General features: G+C 45.5%; 1 protein-coding gene across 2 annotated transcripts in view; it reads left to right on the top strand.

The window, feature by feature from the left end:
- Nucleotides 1-18,808, top strand: part of RAD50 (RAD50 double strand break repair protein) — a 484,618-nt gene that overhangs the window by 207,259 nt on the left and 258,551 nt on the right. For both annotated transcript variants that reach the window (XM_069244739.1, XM_069244738.1), the window contains exon 13: nucleotides 2,149-2,324. In XM_069244739.1, the coding sequence (XP_069100840.1) occupies nucleotides 2,149-2,324 (176 nt within the window). The remainder of the gene's footprint in view (nucleotides 1-2,148; nucleotides 2,325-18,808) is intronic.

The raw sequence follows: 18,808 nt of genomic DNA, 5'->3' as shown, positions 1-18,808 counted from the left end.
TGGTGGAAACCCTGTAAGTTTGCCACCTGGTGAAGGGTGGTGCCCTCCCTAAAGGGGGTCTCCTACATAGCTTTCCTCATTGTCCTTGTTGTTATCCACATCTGTAATACCACACGGGTTGCTGGAGGGAGATCCTTGGGAATCAGATCTCTGTTCAACAGGCATGACAAAGGGCCAGATGTAGGAAAGGATTTGCAACTCGCAAACTGCAAAAACTGCCGTTTGCGAGTTGCAAATCGCATTTTCCTATGCAGAAATGCATTCTGCGAGTCGGACCGACTCGCAAAATGCATTTCAGAATCGCAAATAGGAAGGGGTGTTCCCTTCCTATTTGCGATTCCTAGTGGTATGCAATACCATTTGCGACCGCATATGCGGTCGCAAATGGTGTTGCAGTTACCATCCACTTCAAGTGGATGGTAACCCACTCGCAAATTGGAAGGGGTCCCCATGGGACCCCTTCCAGTTTGTGACTGGACCCAAAAACATTTTTTCAGGGCAGGGAGTGGTCCAAGGGACCACTCCCTGCCCTGAAAAAATACCGAAACTAAAGGTTTCGTTTTTTTTTTTTTCAAGTGCAGCTCGTTTTCCTTTAAGGAAAACGGGCTACACTTAAAAAAAAAAAAACTGCTTTATTTAAAGCAGTCACGAACACGGAGGTCTGCTGACTACAGCAGTCCTCCATGTTTGCGAGTGCCCATAGTCGGTATGGGGCCGCAATTTGCGACCCACCTCATTAATATTAATGAGGTGGGTCATTGCGACCCCATACCGACTCGCAGACGGTGTCTGAGACACCGTTCTGCATAACATTTTGCGAGTTGCAAATAGCGAGTCGCTAAGACTCGCTATTTGCAACTCGCAAAATGCTTCTTTACTACATCTGGCCCAAAATGTCCTATCAGAATGACGAATCAATCAAACCCTTAGACCTGAAAATACCCTATATATGTCCAGGATATGGAGCGCTCACTGTCCTGAATTTGGGGAGTCGGTCAAGAAGATTAGCAAGTCATCAGCGTAGAACGATATCCTCTCCTTAAAGCAGTGACTCCACCTGAATCCACACAGTTGGGCATCTATGTGGATCCAGATCGCTAAAGGCTCAATCGAAAGGGCAAACGGAAGTGGTGTAAGCGGGCAGCCCTGTCGCATGTCACGTTTCACTAGGAAAGATGCAGCAGTGGCTCTGCGTACTCTCACCTGCGCAAACAGCTCAGTGTATAGAAGTTTTATATAGCTAATGAAAAGAGGAACAAAATTAATTTTGTGCAGGAGGGGGGAAGAGGAAGGACCAGGCTATGGAATCGAAGGCCTTGAAAAAATCCACCTGTGATAGTGCACTGTCTAGATGGTGCGTCTGAGAAAGAGCATTCCACACCCACTGTATGTTATGCGTCTTGGCGTGGCGAAGCATAAAACCAGCTTTATCGAGGTGCACTAGGATGGAAATGACAGTTAGAATCCTATTGCCCAGGGCTTTGACCCAGGGTTTCACCTCTACGACCCCCAATTCTCCACCGTTTGCTGAGGCTTGAGTGTGCCTTTAATGTCTGCTGTCCTAAGATAAAGGGGGGCCATCCTACTATTTAAGGCCTCATGAAAAACATCTAGTAGATGGCTGCTCGTAAGTGCCCAACTGGCTTTATAAAATGCCACTGGGAGACTGTCCGACCCTTGAGCCCTCCTTGGCTGGAGCTGCATCAATTCTTTTCACCAGTTCCTTCACTGTGATGTCAGTCTCTAAGGTTTCCCTGCTGCATCGGTCAGGGGGTCACGGATAAGCAATTCTATCTTCAGGGCCTCCTCTGCATCACTTCGGAAGTATAACTCCCTGTGATACTGAGCGAATGCCTCGGTAATCCATTGCTCGCCAGTGACCAAGTTTCCCCGCGAGTCAAGGATTCCGGGAATGGGGCCTTGCGAAAGCTTGGCCAAGCACAGCCAGTGAAAGGTTTTACTCAGTATGTTCCCCATTAGTAGATGTGGCTTTTAGTTGCCATCCATGATGCGCACGCTATCTCCATTTGTGTGGAGAAGATTCAAGTATATCATAATATTCGCAGTTTATTTATCTTTTTGATCTTATTATGGCATCAAATGTGTGTGTATGTATTTGTTCCAGTTCTTCTATTGTTCTTATTTCAGCAAAGAGCTGGCATCTGCAGAGCAGAATAAAAATCACCTGAGCAGTGAGCTACGCCGTAAGGAGGAGCAATTGATAAATTATGAAGAAAAGCTTTTCAACTTATGTGGCAGCCAAGATTTTGATAGTGACCTTACACGTCTTCAGGAAGAAATTGAGAAATCGTCTAAGCAGCGGGGTAAGTTATTTAAGTTTAAACTACATGAAAATATCTCCAATCAGCTTTGGGCACTATTGCATCAATGAAAAAATAATCTGTTCTGATAATATAGTAATGTAAGAAATAAGCTTATTAGTTTAGGGGGATACGTACACATTAAGTAATATTCACAAGCCTTTCCTGGGTTAACCTCTAAAGTCAATAAAGAACAAGCATTTGCAATGCAAAGGGTCTTGCATTTCTCCCAGTTAGAGCTATTAGCAATTGTAAACTCCCAATCGGATTTTTCTTACCACATTAAATGGGAAAAAAAGTGAGATCGCAATGCTACAGTTCACTCGTAGTGAAACCTATCGGCAAAAGTGCAATTATCTAGGTAACCGGCAAAAGTGCAATTAACTATGTAACAGGGTTGATGTCATGCAAAGCGCTTGACTTCTGCCAAGCGAGATCGGGCTGCGGAAAAAGATAAAAAGTAGTCCACAAACCGGACGTAAAACAGCGAGCCTCGTATGTTTTCAGTACTTGGTCGGTGCGCTCAAGGAGTGCTAACCACCAGAAAAGGCATGACGTATGCATGCCTTCCACTAATGAAAGCAAGCAGATTTTAAAAGGCAAGCCCACGAACCAATGAAAGACCCTGAAAGACGTGACATGGACGGGACTCCGAGCCCTTTTCTAACTACTAAAGCGCCTCGCATGCGATGCAGGCTCAACCCTAAAAAGGAGCTCAACCCCCTGGTAGCTATCGCATGGAGCAGACAGACTTAACTTGCAGGCAATGTGTTAAGTATTTATGTAGTACTGCGAAGTATCTAACCTGGACTGTATGTAATATGTACCACTACTATGCCATTTATGTGATATGTGAGTGCTGCTAATTTGACTTTATTCATACAGAACAATAAACATAATTGAAAAAAAGTATGCAGTGCTGAAAAAGCAATAAAATTGAAATGTAAAACAAATTCCCAAACAAATTAAGAAGATCGTGTAAACTTTAATTACCAAATTTACACTAAAATGTCAACGATCCAAGTAGGCATTAACTGATAAGGCCAGTTAAAGCAGTCTGAGAGCAGTTTTTATCAAGATAGTGTTCTAGTTTGCTCCCTCAGTATCCAAGGGCCAGATGTATGTGTTAATGTGAAAATGTGTTCGTACATATGGCATTAAGTTCCTTAATGCTCTGTCTTTAATAACAACTCCGCTTAGGAAGTGAGCTGAAGGAGTGCTATTTTTCCAACTTTAGCTCAGTCACAGAATACAATCTCTTGAAGTCCACATGCAAAACACCTAACCTGGGAAGTAGAACTCTGTCTTCTCCTTTGCCTCTTTGTCTTGGACTTTAGATATCCTAGCCCAAGTGTGAGAAATTAGGTTCTTGGTTGAGGGAGGTGTGAGTTCTCCTGACACATGAAATTAATTCTTCATTGTCAATCTGCAAGAGAGTGTAAAAAGCAACCTTACGATTCCTGATACCACGTTTCTTTAATAAGGAAATAAAAAAAAGCCTGGTATAATTAGGATAATATTTACAAAAAATGTAAAGTGCATTTCTGTTTGTCCAGACCTCTCATCACAAGAGCAGGGTATAGAATCAAGACCAGTACTAAAGGCTAGTGGGAAACATACAAGATGTCTGATCATGCTAGCCCTTTAGCAGAATAACAGGCTCCACTCCCACCGACCCATATGTTTACTCATATACCCGCAGTTAGAATATCCACTGTTAGATTCATATATACTTCCAAACTGGGCTTCTTCCTCTCACTGGCTAATCTTTTTGACTCCACCAGATTTAGAAGAGGCAAATGTAGCTGTTTTTTATCAATGCTGTGATTACCTTCATGGTCTGAAAAAACTTCAGGGAAACCAGCATTGTACAAGCACGATTGTACACTAGCTAGCCACGGAATCTCAGTGCCTTTTATACAGTTTAGACAGTCCCTAATAATTTCTCTTGAAAGGCTGGCACCCTTACTTTTCCATACTGACAGCCATAACAGGGGTCAGTGACTTCTAATGTAGTCTTAAATATATGAAATGCTCAACTCTTTATGACAAATCAGATGGGATAAAGAAATAGGGACCCCCATAATCCTCCTACAAAACCTATTCTCTTCAGCCTGAATCAAGGTGCAGTTCTGGATATCCCACACCTCTGCTCCATAGGTTGCTACAGGTATACACTGTGATTTGTAAATTTTTAGTAATGGAATAAGCGCACCACCTCCCTTTGGCTGAAGTAAACTGAACAGGCTGCTGGTAGCCTTCATTAATCAAGCCCAACAGTGGGCAATATGCGGTGCCCAAGAACCTGTGTCAGCAAAAATTACCCCTAAATATAGGAAAGTGCTGGTGCATTTCAGACTGCCACTGCCTGCGGTCACAGTAGAAAAACAATGTTTCTTTGGGCCGCAAGCTATAATGTAAAACTTACTGAAGTTTGCTTGCATTTCTACCTCAGCCATGAATTCAACTAAACAAAAAATTAAAAGGCGTAACACTCTAGGAGTTTGTGCCATTAAGACAGCGTTGTCTGTATATAAGAGTACAGGTGACAGAGATTAATTGATTTTTGGGGCATCTGGGGTTAAATTCTTTAAAAAGGGATATCAATTATTAATAAAGTGGAGCTAAAACACACCATTGCCTCACACCTCCTAGACCTCAGTATCGTCAGAAACTTCACCATTAGTGCTTAATCTGATCCTGACCTTCATGTCTGTATGTCAGTAAGCCAAATAATGAACCAAATCGTCAACCATCCCATAGGCAAGAAGACTTGTCCGCATCTTGGTGTGAAGTCCTTTTTAAGTACATGAGGCAGCCAAGTGTGGTAAGTGACAGCTCCGCCCCACCCATCCTGTCAGGACTGCCCATCCTGGCAACATTCACCCCCCACCCCCCTTTTTGACACTGTCTCAGAGGAATGCACAAAGGCAGACTGCCTACTATACTTAGTCATTGTTAGAAATGGAGTCTCTAGTTGGCAGTGGTTTACACCCTGCCCAAGCAGGGAACCTGACTCTAGTCAAGGTAAGGGAGTCACACAGCTGAGATAAACCCGGCCCACCCCCTCTGTAGCTTGGCACAAGCAGTCTGACTTATCTCAGAGACAGTTTGAAAAGTATTTGTTCACACACACATACACTATAACCCAGTGAAAACACCTCAAAAGTACTCCACACCAGGTTAGCAAAATGGCCAATATTTATCTGAGTAAAACAAAACTACAATAACAAAAATCCACCATACACAGGTAAAGATACAGATTTTCAAAGATTAAATCTTAGTAAAGTGCTTAGAAACACAGTAGCTCCAACTGGGGCTATTACGTCTTGACCTAGTCATCTCTAACAGTCTGACGCCACTCTTGAGAGAGTGAAGGACTGTCACGGAGTTGCACAGACCCCCAGGTACAGTACCTTGGAAAACAATGAGGAAACAAAGATGTTGCACGGATTCAGGGAGGTGAGACATCGCAGGATCCAGTGCGGCGTCAGTTCCTTACTGCTACCAGGGAGGTGAAACATTGGTTCCTTACTGCTACGCAGGGGAGGTGAGGCGTCGGTTCGATACGGTTGCAGGGGAGGCAATGTGGCGAGACATTAGTTCCTTATGACCCAGCGGGGTTGGTGAATCCTGCAGGTCCAGATGCGAGGTGTCAACTTCGCTGTGTTGCGATCACACCACTGGTCACAGGTGCTGTAGTGGAGTCTGAGAGTGCCACGGGTTCCGAAGTCGCTCTGGAGTCGATGTGCTTAGTTTCTTCTTAATTGCACCATACCTCACTTCCAAGGGCCCAGGAACTGGGTTTGGCACCACCTGACCAGTCAGGACTCTCAGCAAGAGAGCCCAGGTAGTGGCAGATTAAGCCTTTGCTGGTCCTGAGATCTCTTAACAGGAGGCAAGCTCAGTTCAGGCCCTTGGATGACCTTGGAAAGCAGGGTGTATTAAGCAATGTCTAATTCTTTCATTCCCAGGACAGAAGCAGCAAGCAGCAGGCTAGCACAACAAAAGCAACAGGCAGCGTGGCAGTCCCTCTTTCAGCATCCAGCTCTTCTTTCTGGCAGGATGTCCTTAGTCAAATCGTGTTCTAACTTTGTGGAATCAGAGGTCCAGTACTAATACCCATTTCTGGCTTTGAAGTAGGCAAACATAAAAGAGAAGTCTTTGTGGTGCATAAGACCCTGCCTTCCCCTTCCCTGGCCCCAGACACACTCCAAGGGGTTGGACACTGTTTTGTGCAAGGACAGGCACAGTCCTGTTCCGGTGCCTGCGTCAGCTCCTCCAACCAATCTAGCTCAGAAAGACTCATCAGGATCTGCAGGGCACGCCTCAGCTCCCTTTGTGTGACTGTCTAGAGTGAATCACAAACAGCCCAACTGTCTTTCTGACCCAGACGTTGTATTCCACAGACAGGAAGAGGCACAGAATGGTTAAGCAAGAAAATGCCCACTTTCTAAAAGTGGTATTTTCAAACTTACAATTTCACCAAAAGATGTATTTTCAAATTTTGAGTTTGGAGACCACATACTCCACATCTCTTCGGGCTGGACTGTTCCCATGGGGAACAGGGTCAAGACTGATTTGCATATGGCTGGGTCCAAACTGGAATGGCATGGGCAGCAAAAAACGATGGATTAAACCCAGATCTGTGACTGGGGGTGAATGTTTGACAATGTTCAGCATTCCGTCCATCACTTGTTGTTTTTGCATGACAAATCCACACCTGGTGTGCCTTTGGTGTCTGGCGCATGGCCATGACCCGAAGTTGTGCTCCGAGTTCTGGGCCATTAATCCTAAGGCTTTAAGGGAGCTGTCCCTAAAGCTGATGGCGGCCTAGCGCCTGGCTGTGGGCAAGTCACGGTCTTGGTCGAGAGAAACGTCTCGGGATCAGTCGTGGGCCTCCCCCCGTTTGTCATCCCACTCCAGGTCCTCGGGATGATCAGGTATGTTGCGGCATAAGAAGAAGTTGAAGAAGGCAAAGCTGATGATGAGATGAGGGAGTGCAGCCCATCTAGGCTTCCCTCTGCGGCTGACTCCACGCCTCCCCAAGTTTCCAGGAGGAGGGCAGTCCGACTCCACTAGCGCACCTTTGGGCCCTGTGGAATCAGAAGGAGCCACTTTTTGGTTCCGCAGTGGCGACTTTGGCCTCAGCTCCGAGTGACAGCCATGGATCCTTTACTGGATGTGGACCTGCACCGGTCGTACCATCTTGACTTTCCAGAGCGCAGGTCCCAATGTCGATGCCACCAGTGCCTCCATTCTCATTGCCGACTCTGACACTGAGCTCAATGGGCGTCATCCGATGCCGCCAGGGGCCTTGCCCCCTATCTCTGATCCTGAACCTTATTCTTTTGGGGTGGGTTACGGTGAGGAATGGGAGGGGTCAATCAACCCTTTAGAATACCAGGTACAAGACCCCATGAACTGGCGTGCGGACCTCGGCGAAGCCAGTCTACTGGATACCTTGCAATATACTGTCATGCTTTCTGCCCCCACTGCGGCTATGGAAGAGGGAGCTTCATATTCATAATATCTTATTACTTTGTTTCTGCTAATGACCATAAAAGTACTGTACATCTACATAAACCAAATTGCATTGCTTAAAAAATTAACACAAATAGAGTATCATAAAGTAAATATGTATATAAGTAAAGTACTGTTCTTAATAAAATGCAGATAAAAATCTCTTAAGAACTTTAGAATTCATCAAAGGTGTATAATGCAATTCCCCACAAGCTAAAAACTTAAAGCAGTGTAAAGATCATGGTTAGTAACAGAAAGCTACAACAATGCATAGCTCGCAGTCTAACGTGCATAAGTTGAACACCGGCCGCTTTTGTATAAGTAAGCATTAAACACCTCGGCTACAAGCAGAAGCATTTGCTGGTGTGATACGAGCAATACCTTGAGGGTTTTAACATTATAACATCAACTAGCCCACCACAGGAACCAGCCGGCATAATGTATACAGAGAGACCAGCCACTTGAAATATCTTGTCAGAACGATGACTCAGGCGTTAAAGCATTTTTGCGGCTAACTGGCCCACCACAGGATTCAGCCTTCAGAGCTTCTGTATGAAGATGCCAAGCCCACTAAAGATATTGTAGTGAATCCTAGTTTATTTGAATGGGATAACAGGAGTTAGTTTAGCCTTTGGCTTGCAGACTCATGCCCCCGTGACCTAGTGACTTTTAACCTACCTACCTAGCTTGCTCTGTCTTAGCCCATTTATTTAATAAATTCTTCTAAGATGGCTGCCGTGTTTATAGTTAGGCCATTTGTTTAAGTTTATGTTATCAGTGCCAGCGCACTAAGGCGTCAAATCAAGCAACAAAAGACAAACAAACTGTAGGTGTTCACATTGGGTACTTTCCCTCTTCAGGCTTTTGAAGGAATTGTTCATATTAATTACCGTCCCAAGCATGCTGTGTTATCTATTATTTGGGAACAACCTACGTCAGGGGTCCAAGTAGATCTGTATAAATACAACTCACTTTAGACAGATAATGAGAGGGATTCCGACCAGATACCATCGCTGCTATCGATGCTGCATGCCGCCTTGGCGCTGACCCGGACGTTGTGTTCCTATGGAGTCTGAGCTTGAAACCTCATTCCAAGGTAAAAAGGGTTGGGGGCTCCTTCCAGGGACACAGCGTTGGCAGACTAGGCTTAACATACCCAGCTCTCCTCTAGATAGAAGGTTAGGCCTGTTATCATAGGGTATTAGGACATATTATACATTCTATGTCTTTCTATATTACTGCAAGATGGTGGGGGTCTTTATAATCCTGACTCTTGTCTTTACGATTCTGTCTCATGCACTGTTAATTATCATAATCATTGCAGCCCATGTGATTTAACGCAGATTGCAGATTGTATTACATAAAAACAATTGAAACATTACTGCATCTTCGTTATTGCCTCTGTTTGGTTGAGACATGATGTATCTGTGAGAAAGGAGTAATCTCCGTTTAACCACAACATTCCCTGAGATATTGCACTTTTGAGTCCATGCGTTAAAGCTGCCACAAATCATCTTTAACTGTTTGGGTTTTTGGTGCGGTACTGCTAGTGAGCCGGAACGTTAGGACTATAGTTGCCACTTGTTGTAGGATAGACATAGGCCACCTACAAACATAAGTACTGTCATCCTTAAACCAGCAGTATTGCCCAGAGCAACAGTCCAACTGCAACAATATCTAAACAGGGCAAATACAATAGGTTCAGTTGTATTGGTAAGGCAGACACACACTGCCTAACCTCTAAATTGTGGCAAAGAGGAAGAATCCATCTGACTCGTGGGGCTTTATATTTATGACAGAACAGTAAGAAGTGGATATCAGTTTCAGCAATTATGGGGCAAAATGGACAACCCTCCTTTATGGAGACATCAGACTCTCGCTGTCGTGGGTCCAATTTAGTTCCCTGTCTGGGCACTGGAGCTAGCTTAGCTTTTAGGTTGCGGGCCAGTTGCCCTTTTTACCTAGTCCCCCTTGACCTTCTTCCCATGCGCTGTTTTATTCTATTTATTTATTTCCTTTTAGCACTGTTTGCAGATGCATGCATTTTAGAGAAATGTTTTGAAGTTCCTGGTCAGTGTCATTCTGTCAAAGTACCCTTATCATTTATGAACGTGGGTAATATCATCGTGCTCCTTTTGTTTTACCTTGACAAGAAAAGAATGCAAACGTGTCACGTATTTGTTATGTAATTGCAGACAAACGTTTGTGCATAAAATCTGATGTTTAGGTACATACTTGCTTCGGGATTCTTGCACAAACAGTAGCGTGACTTATAAAAAATACTTAACAAGACCAAGGTTGTTAGAGGGTGTTCCATCAGGATGCACTACCTAGACTCCACGCCGCATTGCAGCGAATCACAGCCTTGTGTCTCTTCTGGGTTGGGAGCGTTTCTCATGGACACCGTGCTGGCAGAATAGGCTTGTCATGCCCAGCTATCATTTTAGGGTAGGGTTTAGGCCTTATTTCTAGGAAATGCAGATTTCATGTTTATTGCAATATGTTGGGGGTTTCCACATTTACTGCATAGCAGTAAAAGATCTTAATGGCAGTGTTCCAAAATGGAAGCAAATGTAGAATGACTTAGCCTCTGCTGGGACAACCGTATCCTTGTATGACTGATATAGAGGACAGGGTTTATGGCTCAGGAAATTGTCTACAAGTCCCTCTGCTCTTGATTCACGCCATGTTCTTTAGAGGAGATATTCCCAATAAATACACTTTATACGTTTGGCTGTAGTTCCATCCAGTGAACAGGGTCCTCGTATAGACTCTTTAAATCACAACATAAGGATATTATAGTACGCATCCAGAGTCATGCAGTTTTTAGCTAGAGAAATTAGCTCCTGCCTAGCGTCCGTTCTATGGTTGTCCAGATCCAGCACTTTTAGGCAGGCAACTTGATCAGCTCTGTTTAATTTGGAGTCCTATCTTAGTGGTGTTAGGGAGTGCTGGAAGGAACATTAACTAAGGACCTGATGAACCTTTTTTTCAGTAGTGTTGAGCCTAGTAGCACTGGCCTGACCCATTATCTCTGCCCCATAAAGTGCTTCTCCCAAAGCCATCGCTCTGTATACCTAAAACACTGGGGATACTGCTCTAATAAATGACAACCTATGTTTCCTAGCAACCCTCACTGACCTGTGGGACGAGAGAATTACTTTTTTGTATGTGCTGGTCCCATGTGAGTTCTTCCAGAACCCTTTCACCCAAATAATTAAAACTCTGTATTCGCTCTATTGAAGACCCATCAGCAGTCAAGGTGTTTCTTAACAAGTGGTGGGAGTTTATTACCATCAATTTGTACTTCCCAGCATTGATTTCCAGGCCTCTTCATTTACTAAAATAAACAAATTGATCAAGCAGATATTGTAACCACATGGCGGTACACAAAATCAACAGGGTGTCATCTACAAAGAGCAGGATTGGCACCCCTACACGAGCTATCTTGGGGTCATCATGTTGGCATTTAAAAAGATCATCCACCACTCCATTCGTGAACAATGAAAAGAGGGTAGGGTCCAGTATGCAGCCTTGGCGAGCACCCTGCTCGATTGGGATCCTTGGAGTGAGTTCACCTTGGTCATTCCACCACACCTGGGCAAACATGTCTGCGTGGAGTCTAATTAAAAGATACAATAAATCGTTAGGCAGCCCAATCTGACAAAGCACCTCCCGGAGTGTTTGTTGCAGTACTCGGTTGAAAGCGGCCCTCATGTCCATTAAGGTTACGTACAAGTACTCTTTGCACTGGTAACATATTTCCAACAAACAGTCAAAAAACGAAATGTCAGACCCATTGTCCCAATCTTTGCTTGAAAACCTGCCTGAAAGCGTGATAGAACATCGTTATTGGCCATCCACTCCTGGACCCGTGGTAGGACTTGGTGACAAAAGATCTTCTGGAAACTATCAAATAGACTGATTGGTCTATAATTTGCACATACTTCCCTGGCCCTCTTTTTATAGATAATGATTTTCATTGCACCTCGCCAGATAACCGGCTCCAGAAGAAATAAATCAGCAGGTATGCTATCCAGGCCTGGGGCTTTCTCTTTATCCATCTGTAACAGAGCAGATCTTGTTTCCTCCAAGGTAAATACTATTGAGTGACCATTAGTAAAACTCAGGGTCCCTGCGTCCAGAGAGGAAGTCAATAGAACATCATGAGTTATAGAAACCGAAGAACAGCTATTTTTGTATTTGCTCTACAATGTCTTAAAATGATCAACCCAACTCTCTGCAAGGACACACGCATCAGAAACAGGATTGCCAATTTCGTTCCTCACTGCCACTATTTTCCAAAAAGTTCTGTAATCGTGTTTCTGCCGGGCTGTCAGCATCTGTTCACAGTGTGATTCGTCCTATACTATTGTGGCCCTGATCAAACGAGATTTATACAACTTCCTTTCCAGTATTCCCCTTTGAGCCAATCTTAATGGTTTTTACCAAACTCCTCTTGGCGAGCCTACAGACAGATGAAAACCAAGGGTGAGTTTTTGGTCTACCTTGCAATTTTCGCTATCTGCTTCATAAATAAAGTTTTAAAATTGCAAATAAATGCTTGTGGCTTGTGATAAAACTGGGCGAATTTCCCAGGGAGAACATGATCTGGTCAAAGGACCCAAAAATCTTAACTAGTTAATCATAAATCCTTGCATTGATACAATCATTTTCAATAATAACTGCCCATTTTATGTGCCTCTGATTATTAGTACACCCTAACACGATTCCAAATGAATTGGGAGCCTCCTCTGAAGCAACACAAAAAAATTCTGGAATAAAATCCGTAACCAAAGCATTGTGATCACTATCCGCCCTGTAGACAATTATCATGTCTGCCATATATGGCCAGAGTCTTACATCTAACAGGATGTCATCCATATGGTTTGTGTACACTCCAGTTTAAAGGTCAGCTGGGGACAGAAATCAGACTTTGTGCGGCTATTGGCTACTCTTAACCTGTAATTTAGACAAAGATGGACACTTTTGACCACTATGTGGCCAGGTTCGTTGCAAGCTCCGGTATACCCCACTCACCATCTTCCTCAACCATTAAGGATGAGAATGAGTCAGGTGGTTCGAATTTAGTGTTGCAATCACCTGCAACAATCACAGACCTAGAATGATGTGACACATTTTCAAACAGGGAGGATGATATATGAACAGTTGGCGACTCTGTGCTATCACAAACAGAGCATATGTAAATGTTCAGCACCACTATGTGCTTAGCCGGGCATGGACTGTTATTTATTATATGAATACCTACTATATCCTTAGTGCCTGTTTCTATCACTGTGACTCTGTAGCCTTAAGTAATTTTATCCAGATTAGTAGGCCCTCTGAGGCTCGACCTGACTTTGCTGGGTTATTGTTGGCATAGAAAGCTAAAAACCCCAACCTATATGTTGGCTCTACAGCGCATGTTTTCTGCAGCAAAATTATTTGATGGGCATCGATAAACTCTGCCCTGTCCAGGTCACATAGCTTCACCTGTAACCCAGCCACGTTCCATGACATAAATTAAACCAAATTCCTTAGAACATGTCTGTTCATCGTGCGGGGTGTGGTGTAGGTAATAGTGTCACCTGGGATGATGCTCAATGTGTTTGAGGCCATCTCATTTAGCTGCTCCACCACCAGGCCCTTTTGCTCAGGACCAGCATAGCCGTCCTGGGCAAGTGGCTTCTTGAGTCAATCTGTATCTGACGTAGACAACGCACCAGCGTCAGCCACAACCCACCCCCTAGGTGGTGAGCGACAATTTCCAGCATTTAAATTTGCTAGCTGGTGAGGTACTTCTGGTGAGGTGGTTTTAATACGTATGTTAGTTGTTTCCTGAGGTGAGGCTCTTAACTCTAAGGCAATTAACCCATCATTTACGTGGTTATTAACAAATCTTACACCAATGTGATCAAAACTATTATATTAACCACTATAACACCTAATTTTGATAATATCCTCTCTAATTATTGAGTGTCAACTCCGAACGTTGCAAACCCAATGAATAACTTTGTTAGTCAGAGCTTCATTATCCTCTTTCGAGTCTAGGGGCGATTTGGGGACGTTTATCAGGAATAGTTCCTCATCCTGTTGAGCATTTAACCTGCCCCTCCTTGCATCCAGGGGGTGAGAGTCATCTGGGCCCCTTGATTAGATCTACACACTCGCCACAAGTCTATTAGAGGGGGCCTGTAGAGCTTGTTATATTAGTTTGATGAATTTGCTTGTATTTATCCACCCTCTTAGTATTGCCATCTTAATCCCTTGTTCTCAGTCTATTATTTCCATCAGGAGCCTAAGTGATGTTGCAAAGATCATGTATGGGCGTAGGGCAGACCGCACCAATTGCATTTTCTTGATACTTCCACAAGCTACTCTCTTGTAATTCAGAGTTTTTCCTATCTTCAATAGAAGTTGCACCAGACCTCCCCTGACCCTTAGTCCTGACTAGCAGGTCAGCTATCTTGTGTACCTTTTCTGTTAGGTGAATTGAGGAGAGCTCTGAAAATCTCTATTTTCTCCCTTGCCAGTGTTAATAGGCCAGCAATACTACCCTCTACAACAGGGTTTTGGCTGGGAACCCCAGAAGCGGGTATTATCTCATCCTTAGGGTGCCGCTCCTCGTTCAACTGGAGCACTTCAAACCTGTTAGAGCACTGTACAATAACCATGAAGGGGTCCCGGCAGATATCTTCCTGCTCCGATTCATGGGTCTATCCCAGCTGTCTTTCCAATGGGCTGAGGCTCTTTCTTCACACTAGTGGTTGCAACATTAGCAGAGGGTTCGTAATTATTTCACTCAGAGCCCCTTTTAATTAAATATGATTTGATGCCTTTGTTCCTGCTCCAGGACCTGCCCCATACAGGAACATCTCCACTTTTATCCTAATTCAGTAACCTTTCAACCTCTTCAATTAGCCCCTCAATTTTGTTGAGTGTACAATTAGAGGCTGCATGCCTAGCCTGTTTTGTAGCCTTCCCAAGATCCCCAGCGTTATCTTTGACTTTTCGTTTACTCATTTGCGACTAAATATCAGTGGCCTGTAACACTCGGATTACTAACTATTGACACAGACCACTTTACAGATCCATCCAAAGAAAACACACAATACAGGCAGGAATTAACAGTCCCAAGCTCACTTAATACATCTAGCAGTACATAAACTGAACCAAGAGAATGTCATGGTCAGTCAATCAAAGTCCCCAACGAGGCTGTGAGCACAAAAGTCCAAGTCCAATTCAGGCATAGAACCTACCACAGGGCCAGTGGGGTGGCCCTGACCTGCCTCTTCCTGTCGCTGATGGGCACAGGAAGTCTCCCCTTTTGCCTTTTCCCGGGCGCAGCCTGCGTGCATCCCGTGCTGCCGTATTTGAGATCGCTTTTAGAACATGACGTTGAGAGGCTCCACCATCTTTGACACCATGTATCACCTGCGACTCCTGTTGCAGTGTCTGATGGGGAAGTGAGTCTCCTGACGTCCTTTAGGGTCAGGGAGGTAGCATGCCCCAAAGAGATGCTTTCAGGGTAGCCTGTGCTGCAGGATTGCAGAGCAGTTTTAGAACGTGGTGACGGGAGGCCATGACCTCTTTGGCAACATGCAGTACCTGTGCCTCTTGGCATGATGTCCGATGGGGTAGTGAGTCCCCTAAGGCTCTTTAGGGTCAGGAAGGTAGCAAGCCCCAGAGGGTCAGGGTGGCTTCATATTCATTAGTAATACAGAGAGCAGCCAAGGTCCTGGACATTGAGCTGCCTTCTGTGGAAGTCAGGACTTTCCTCCTGGCAGAGGTGCTTCATACTGGGGCTTCATTCTCTGAACCCCTTCTTCCCTTTAATGAAGCCCTTATGGATGTCCTACTTGGTACCTGGTCCAAAACCAGCACAGGGGCTCTTTTGAGCAGGACAGTTGCCTGCCGCCATCTACCTCCACTAGGTGATACAAATTTCCTGACGCAATACCCCCCCTCTGAGAGCATGGTTATCCAAGCCTCCGCTTCCCAGGGCGCGTTCTCTTCTGCACCCCTGGAAATGGAATCCAAGAGGCTGGACACACTTGGGAAGAAGATGTTTTCTTCCACCAGCCTGGCATTGCTGTCCGTGAACACAGCATGCCTTTGGGGCTGTTATTCGCAAACACCGGAGGGGGCCCGAGAAGTAGTTTCCTAAAAAGTTGATGATGGAAGAGACGCACCAAATTTCATGATCCGATGTGGACATGACACGACCAACTCAGTGGGCAGAGAAGTTGCTTCAACAGTGGCCTTGAGGCTCCACGCCTGGTTGAGGACGTCTAGCTTTTTAGGGGATGTCCAGGCTAATGTTATGTATATGCCCTTTGATGGCACCCTTTGAAATCAGACTCTGCACTCTAGCGTTTTAAGGATTCTCATGCTACAGCTAGATCCTTGGGCCTCACGTCGGCCCCTTGCCCCCCTCAGTCTGCTCTTCGCCCCTTTCATGGCTGCAGAGGCGGTGCCCAGCTATGTCCATTCCTCTCTAGCTGCCATTCTGCACATGCTGCCCAGCCTCTATGTAGGCGAGAATTTGTGATCCACCGTCCTTGTGGATCAGGGAGCCATCCGTCTGGCCAGTCACCCCTCCCACCCCCGCATCTGCCTCCAAACCGTCCAGGTCTGACAATTCCCCACCATGGACCAGTCGGAGGCAGGATCCGCCACCACCTGCTCCCCTAACAATCCTTCATACCAGAAAGGTGAATTTTGCAGATAGTCCAAAGGGGCTACTCCCTCCCCCTCGAGACGATCCCTCCATCCATGCCACCATCCTACGATCAGATGACGGAGGATCCCTTGGCACTTCTCTAAGTGGACGTTCTGGCTCTCTTGGCCAAGGGAGCCAAAGAGAGGGTCCCTGTGTCAGAGGTAGGTCTTAATTGTTATTCCTGCCACTATCTGGTGCCCAAAAAGGACAAGGGCCTTATCCATATCCTAGACCTTCAGTCCCTCAGTCTCTTCCTCAAGAATGAGAAGTTTAAAATGCTCACTGTGGCACAGGTTCTATCTGCCGTGGACCCAGGAGACTGGATGGTACTGTTGGACTTGCAGGACGCGTATTTCTATATCCCCATCCTGCCTGCCCACAAATGTTACTTGTGGTTCACGGTAGGCAACAAGCACTTTCAGTTCACTGTGCTTCCCTTTGGCCTTACCAGCAGCCCTCGGGTGTTCACCTACGTGATGGCAGCTCATCTTCGCAGATCAGGGGTTTCAGGTTTCCCCTATCTCGACTACTGGCTGGCTCACCCCAGGTTGTCGTCTCCCACCTCCAGGCTGTGGCAGACATCCTGCATTTGCTGGGGTTCACTATGCCAAAGTCACACTTTACTCCCTTTCAGATGCTCCCTTTAATCTGAGCTGTTCTGGACATGGTGCAGTTTCTGGCTTATCCTCCCGAGTTGCAAGTCCAGGATATTCAGGCTATGATCCAGACGTTTCAGCCTTTATCCTGGATCTCAGTGAAAATGACTGTGAGGCTACTGGGCCTCATGGCCTCCTTCATCCTCCTGGTGACACAGGATGCATATGCGGACTCTGCAGTGGAACCTGAAGTTCCATTGGGTGCAGCATCAGGGACGTCTCTCCAACATGGTCCAAATCTCAGAGGGAACTGCACGAGATATGCAGTGGTGGCTAAGAAACCACCATTGGGTCAGAAGCAGATCCCTCTCTCTTCCCCAACCAGATCTGACAGATGTGTCTCTCCTGGGATAGAGTGGCCACCTGGGAGGGGCCCAGATCAGAGGTATCTGGCAGAGTCCAGACTCCGCATCAACCTGTTGGAGCGCCAGGTGATCAGACTAGCATTGAAAGCATTGCTTCCCTCTCAAAGTTAAGGTAGTTTGGGTGTTCATGGACAACACCATTGCCATGTGGTACTGCAATAAGAAGGGCTGGGTGGGGTCGTGGACCCTTTGTCAAGAGGCTCTGCACCTCTGGGCGTGGCTGGAACAACAGGGCATTTCCCTGGAGGTTCAACATCTGGCAGGCTGTTTGAATGCCAGAGCAGACAAACTCAGCCGACTATTCGTAGTCGATCATGAATGGAGTCTCCATCTGGAGGTGTTGCAAGGTCTCTTTCAGCAGTGGGGAGACCCTTGGTTAGATCTGTTCGGCTCCGCAGAGAATGCACAATGTCAGCAGTATTGCACCTTGGAGTTTCCAAGGCGGCAATCTCTCAGCAAAGGTTTTTGTCTCAAGTGGAACTCAGGCTTCCTGTATGCCTTTCCACCCATACTACTTCTTCCCAGAGTTCTCAAGAAGACCAAGAATGACCGGACCCAAGTAATCCTTGGGCTCCTGATTGGGCACGGAGAGTCTGGTATCCCAAGCTACTGAGCATGGTCATCAATGCTCCAATCAAACCACACCTTCTGGAGGATCTTCTGTCACAGCAGCAGGGGGAGATTCTCCAGCCGAACATGTCCAGTCTTCTTGCATGGAGATTGAGCTGTGACAGCTGATTGCTTTTGACCTTCTGCCTGAAGTCTGTAACATAATCTTTGTAGCCAGGCAATCATCCACCAAAACGGTTGTGCCTGTCATGGAAAGAAACTTGTGGCATGGTGCACAGACAAGTCTGTTGGCCCTCCTCTCTATCTCTCTATTTCAGGTTATGTTGTTTATACTCTCTCTGGCCCAGCAGGGCTCTGCTATGGGCACTCTCAAAGTTTATCTGTCTGCCATTTCTTCTTTTTTTGCGGTTTCCTGATCAACCTTCCTTGTTTAAGTCCGCTATTGTAAATAGGTTCCTTAGAGGCCTTACACATTTGTTTCCTCCATCTCCATTTATTATGCACCATTGGGATTTAAATTTAGTTTTGACATTTCTGAGGTGCACTCCTTTTGAGCCTCTCCAAAGTTGTCCTCTCAGACTTCTCACTTTGTAAACAGCCTTCCTTGTGGCCATTACGTCTGCCTTCAGGGTGAGTGAGTTGCAGGCATTG

The sequence above is a fragment of the Pleurodeles waltl genome, chromosome 7, assembly GCF_031143425.1.
Source record: "Pleurodeles waltl isolate 20211129_DDA chromosome 7, aPleWal1.hap1.20221129, whole genome shotgun sequence".
NCBI lineage: Eukaryota > Metazoa > Chordata > Amphibia > Caudata > Salamandridae > Pleurodeles > Pleurodeles waltl.
Note: the sequence above shows the minus strand (reverse complement) of the source record. Positions and strands in the feature narration are given on the sequence as shown.